The sequence below is a fragment of the Solanum pennellii genome, chromosome 1 (assembly GCF_001406875.1).
Source record: "Solanum pennellii chromosome 1, SPENNV200".
Lineage (NCBI taxonomy): Eukaryota > Viridiplantae > Streptophyta > Magnoliopsida > Solanales > Solanaceae > Solanum > Solanum pennellii.
In genome coordinates this window covers 89,089,608-89,095,719 of record NC_028637.1, presented here as the reverse complement: position 1 = coordinate 89,095,719, position 6,112 = coordinate 89,089,608, and the positions used below count along the sequence as shown (strand labels likewise).

General features: G+C 31.2%; 1 protein-coding gene across 1 annotated transcript in view; it reads right to left on the bottom strand.

The window, feature by feature from the left end:
• The window catches only part of LOC107007442 (glucose-1-phosphate adenylyltransferase large subunit 3, chloroplastic/amyloplastic), a 5,051-nt gene extending 2,281 nt beyond the window's left edge, over positions 1 to 2,770 (bottom strand). Inside the window, exons 1-9 of the mRNA XM_015206072.2 lie at positions 2,412 to 2,770; positions 2,091 to 2,204; positions 1,821 to 1,994; positions 1,643 to 1,735; positions 1,159 to 1,242; positions 1,006 to 1,061; positions 771 to 864; positions 572 to 684; positions 204 to 276 (exon numbers count right to left, since the gene is read on the bottom strand). Coding sequence (XP_015061558.1) covers positions 204 to 276; positions 572 to 684; positions 771 to 864; positions 1,006 to 1,061; positions 1,159 to 1,242; positions 1,643 to 1,735; positions 1,821 to 1,994; positions 2,091 to 2,204; positions 2,412 to 2,615 — 1,005 coding nt within the window. The 5' untranslated portion in view covers positions 2,616 to 2,770. The remainder of the gene's footprint in view (positions 1 to 203; positions 277 to 571; positions 685 to 770; positions 865 to 1,005; positions 1,062 to 1,158; positions 1,243 to 1,642; positions 1,736 to 1,820; positions 1,995 to 2,090; positions 2,205 to 2,411) is intronic.
• Between the last annotated feature and the right edge of the window lie 3,342 nt (positions 2,771 to 6,112).

The following is a 6,112-nucleotide window of genomic DNA, read 5'->3' as shown; positions in this document are numbered from 1 at the left end:
GGGTGGGGTGGGGTGGGGGGGTTGGAATAAGATAATAGAGGGGGAGAGGAATTGTGAGCCTGTGAACTGCAATGTAATACCACTTGCACATAGAATATCTTGCCTTATGATGGAAACAAGAAGATTGGGTGTAGCAGTAAAACTTTTTGAACAAACTGATAAGGTCCTGCATAAATGCATACCAGAAATTAAGTGGTACACACCTTGACACAGAATTCTTTGGCAGAGGCAGGTATGATCTCTGAACCAAAGTCATTTGCAGTTGGAAAACGCCATCTAAAAAGACAAAGAGTAGTCATTTCATGATCTTCTTTTACCTGATATCTTCAGCATGTCACTATAGATAAAGTATGAGGGAACTCGGGGTTAACATAAGATTTTATGCGGTCTCTTTCTGCTTTATAATAAACACCAAAATTTGCTTCTCTTGAGTTTAGCTACCCCTATTAAGCTGGATGCATATAATTTGTTGACTTTTTTTGTCCTTTTTCCAAAGCTTCTCTCATTTGCATGTTGACAGGACCATGACACTCTCTAAATAAGGGTACTATTGAAGAAACTCGTTACATACCTTAAAAGATTGAGGAGAATATCCTTCTTGAAGACGTAAACTCCCATTGAAGCAATGTAAGGTTTCTCTTTAGCCTCTTCTGGAGATAATCCCAGAACAGTTGTGTCTACTGCCTGAAGTACTTGTTGTCAAGTGATTGCAACAACTTTAAAATTTAAAGTAGATTAAGCTCTGAGACTGTCAAATTTTCAAGAATTACCATCGCCTTCAAATCATCTCCTTTTGGCTTTTCGCTGAAGGACATGACCTGCCCTTTGTCATCAATTTTCATCAAGCCAAAATCTGAAGCTCGACTATCATGAAAACATAGAAGTGATTCAATAGAAGAAATTATGTCTTGTTGTGATTTTCTCAAGCAGTCTTTGGGAAAGTATGCCATCGTTGAGAGGAAGAAATAGCCTACGTAGTATCTAGATTATCCCTCCTAATGCTACCTGTCATCTATTGGCAAGCTTGATATGGTAATGTCTGCACCACTTTGCCGATGACTCTGTCAAGGAGATGGAAATATCAATGAGGAGTTATAGGTAATTTCAGATATATGATATCAATCAAGGTAAGTACTTATAGCTTAGTCTAGTCTTCACCTGAACAAAGTGCAGGTAGTCCATTCTATACAAGTGATCTCCAGAGAGAATGAGCACATCTTCTATGTCCTTGCTTCTTGCATCCTTAAGTTATGGAAAATCAGTGTGAACATTGCATACTCAATGTTTACTAGAATTAGTTTCATGTTTGTGACTAACCCATAGAATGAGATAATTTTGGCTTGGCTATAGCTGAGTGTAGAAAAAGTATTGCTTATACAACTTAGCTAACTTGATCTTGCATTGGTAATTTGTTGAGTATGAAAACTATTAGTGGACCTTTAGTTTACTTCTATGCCATCAAGTCATCAAGAATTATATTCAGGTCGACCATAATTGAAATCTCCAGTTATGATGTATGAATATATGCATTTCGATTCTTCTTCAGAAATATTGCAGTTCTGGAATATATTGATGTTTGCACTGTTATTAGGGTAAATTACTAAATTATGGATATTGCAATTCAATGTGATCATGTGTGTACCTCAAAAAGCCAGTGAAATTGCCTCACAGCATCTGCAGTACCTTGGAACCATCTTTTACCTAATTCACCTGGTGTTTGAGTTGCTGCTAAGACCTGTACTACAACTTATCAGCCATGATGCTGCCAATAACATCAAAACCTGAAACTAAGTAAATGAGAATTGGTGTTGTATGTTTACCTCGACATAACCATCTCCGAATGTGACCCCACTGCCAAAGTTGTAAGCACGAGCGATATGCCTGTTAAGTGAGGCCGAGTTGAACTGTGTGAGAATGTATACTTTGTTGATGCCACTGTTAATACAGTTGCTCATTGGTACATCAATTAGCCTGTATGCTCCTCCTATTGGAACCTGAAGCAAATTGATAATGACTCATTGGTGAGATGCAGATAACTCTGCAAGAACTCGTAGTAATATTTTCTCTGATTATCTGAAAAGAAAACTTACAGCAGGCTTAGCACGGCGTTTGGTGAGGGGGAAAAGACGAGTTCCCGCTCCCCCTCCTAGAATGATTGCTACTACTGTTCTTGCATCCTCCTTCTTTGCTTCAAGATCCTTCAACTGTCCACATTTGACAGTTAGTCAAAATGGCCATTTTAGAGGTAAAGTTGGATACTGATTCAAGATTTTAAAGTTACATTCCAATACTACATCATAATGATATGGCGTGATTTGTTAAGTGGCTCATTTGATTATATACAGTAGTCACCAATGCTTCATTCAAAATTGTAAATGAAGCAAAGATGTTTATATATATAGAAGACTCACCTTAGCCTCACCTGCAATATCAGTTGTAAGTGACATGCAGATATTAGGCTTCACTACATTACTCCTTAACTGAAATTTTGTATACTTGAGTTTCTTCCCCATCAATTCTCCATTGCAAAACTTCACTACCTTCAAGTTTGTCCCTGTCAGTGCTGCAGGGTTATTACGAAGTAGCGCGAATCTCCCGTCAGTAGCCACAGACATTTTTTTTTCCTCTGAGAATCAAGAGTAGTGAAATGGCTGTTTATATTTGTGTATTTTTGTTTGATATATGAAGGTTGATGTGTGATGAAACTTGAGGACTAGGAAGTTGGAAACAACAAGGTATGTTTACAGGGGTTGGGGTAAGGGGCATACTATTGGTTGGAGTGGCCGTGTTATCCAAATTTAATTCTATCCACCAATTCTTTTGAACTTTCAAAAGAGAAAATCTACGTGATTTTTCTTCTTTTGTTTTTTCTTTTTGCAAATAATAACTTGTAAAGCATAAGAATATGCTTTTGGTTTCTGTATATCGAACTTAAGGCCTCTCTTCTGATTATTTAATTCCTTTTTTTTTGGGGATTCATATTTAGTTTCAAGTCCTATTTAGAATTGACTTCTTAATCCAAAACTGTTTCGACACATTTTAACCTTAAAAAAACTGAATATTTTTGAAAAAATTGGTAAAATATTATAGGGTTAACCAAGATATGGATGCGGAGATTCTTGTAAATGGATTTGAGATATTTACAAATTAAATCGAGAGATTTTAGGAGGAGAGTGGGGGAAAACTCGAGTATTATTTATAGTTTGCTACTTTATTAGTCGAAAAAGTAATAAATAGTAATTTTATGTTAATTTTTAAAAATTGGACCAATAAGTATCAATTTCATTAGTTGATGCAAATTTTCTTGAATAATTAGTACTATAATAATTAGTTTCCTTAAAATTACAGTATAGGACATTTATCTTGTCGATTTAATTTATATAGCTAACATGGTAAAAAATTTGATCTTGACAATTTAACTTATATATATTAATGATGTAAAGAATTTTTTATATAATTATAATTTTAGCCTAAAAGAACAGGAAATGCTTTTAAAAATAAACTAAGAGCCTGTTTGGTTCAGCTTAAAAGCTGATCAAACTGACTTAAAAGCTGGTTTTTGACTTATTTAGCTGTTTGGCATACTCAAAATAACTTATTTTAAGTTTTAAAAAAACTTATTTTAAGCCAAAAATTAAAAGCTGGGGTAGGGGTGCTTTTTTTTTAGCTTATAAGCTGTTTTAAGTTGACCACATTTTTATCTTTTTGCCCATAATATTTTTATACAATCTCCAAATTACCCACATAACCCTGACATCTCTTTCTTTCATTTTTCCCTTTTCACGTTCGGCAATTTCAACACTTTTATCCAAACGCATAACTGCTTATTTTAAAAATAAGTTTCAGCACTTTCAAAAGTACTTTTTTAAAGCTGCTTTTATTAAGCTCATCCAAACGGGCCCTAAATGACAACTCAGGTTTAGGCCTCGGGGTGGTGCCGTACAGAATTATTGGATAAATTTGGAAATAAATTGAAGACTAGAAATGAAAAATATAACTCCTGGTCTTTGATAACACATATTTTAAAAGGAGGCAATTTATTTATATCAAATCATGGAATATGTGTTCGAACTAAAGCATATACGTATTTACCTAGGAAAAAATAGTTTGATTTGCGTAATGTATAATTTTTTAAACATTTTTATCCAAACAAAGAAGGATATTTTTTGAACAGAAATATTTCTTATGATTTATAACCGTATTTACAAATAGAGGTAACAAGACTATTAAAAGATATGATTAGCGAATGTGGATATGATAAAATTATTGATAAAGAACATTTCTCCCTATTGATTTCTAGGTATCAAATTTGAATTAGTCGAATTTCACACTAAACAAAAGAAAGTACATAACGACGAATTAAAGTGAATCCACCCTTCTTTCAGCTATACATTTTTACTATTTTGACATGTAAAGAAAGAAAAACAAAATAAATGTTATAAGTTCTTTTTAAATTGAAATATCAACAAAACTTCCCAAGGTTTTATTAGTATATAAAACTAAATATTGAGAAAAAGGCCTAAAATTGGAGTTAATTAGTTTGTATATCAACCTCATCCATTTACAAGAGTTAGAACCCAAAAATGTCTCTATACAAATTGTAAACAAAGGCAAATTTATGATACGAGGTATATGAATTTCTACTTAATTATTTATTAGATATTTAATAAATTTTTAAAAATATATATATACGACTAGAGCAAAAAGTTACTGAGTTCAGGGTAATCAGACTTCTAGATCTATCTGGTTATTCATATTATTTTTATGTTTTAAAATATAAAACTTAAACCAAAAAAGTTGAAATAAACCTGTGTGTTTGTTAAAGGTTCTGTTTGGCGATGAGTCATAGTCATAATCTGATAGCTTCATTTTGACGTTGATTCTACACCTAATATTTGTGAACCACCAAACAAACTCTAAAATTTTCTATTTTTTTTCTTTTTTCTACTTCTTCCTTCTTAAAATTTATAAAACCATGCTAAAATTTTATGGACTTTAACGCAGGATAGTCTACTTAAATAAAATAATCACAAGCTTGATGTATGCATATATTATTACTAAAATACAACCTCGAGCAATAAAATATTTTAGCTACTATCAGTCTATAATATATAAATTATTATAAAAATAATTTTTAGCGGTAATGAATATAAACAGTAATAAAAAATGTTATCTTTATCGATATTAGTTAATTATTATTAAATTTAATGTTGCTACAATTTTAATAACATTTACAAAGAGTGCTAAAATATGATTATCACTAAAATTACCTCTTAAAATAAATATTTATAATTAAACTATTATCGTTAAAAATTATTTTTGATACGAGGATAAAAAAATATGATTCTACTTTTTGGATTCTTGCACCGACTAAAAAATCATTTTAACATATATTCTGTACAATACAAAAGAAAAAATTAAGCAACAGTTTCATTAAAAAAAATTGAGAATCTATATTTCTTTTCATTATTTCCAGCCGTGGTACTAAATTAAGAAATTAATTTGGTGCTGAGGAAGTCATTTTCAATGAAAAATATTTTGGTTTTTGTGTGTGAAAAAGAATATTAAAAATGATTACCATATTAACAAATTTAAGGATACTTTAATTTAAATTGAGTACTCAAAATTGATAATAATATCTACAGTCAGTTGGAGCAGGTGATATAAAACTAAACAATCACAATGTTAAAATATGTTTAGGTGCTCTTCAATTAGATTTTCTATACTAATTAATTGTTTATTACTTCTAAAAATAATTATTACTAACAGTAAAATAGAAAAATATATTCAATTTTAAATTCTTTTTTCTTTTTAAATGACATTGATTCCGAACCATCTACTTTAGTAAACATGAAGAAATTTTGATAAATATGAAATCTACGCTAAAGAAAATAAAATTGGACGTGATGATGTGGTGGAATAGTCTCACTTTAAATAGAGGTCTTGATTCAAGTTTTATATACGAAGACAATAAATTTATTCGAGCTACAAGAACTAATAAAAAACAAAAAAATAAAAAAATAAAAAATAAAAACATGTTTTAAAGAAAAAAGAGCAAGCATGATAACGACGTCGTATCGTATGGTGCGCCGCTTTCTAATTGTGTGTGCTG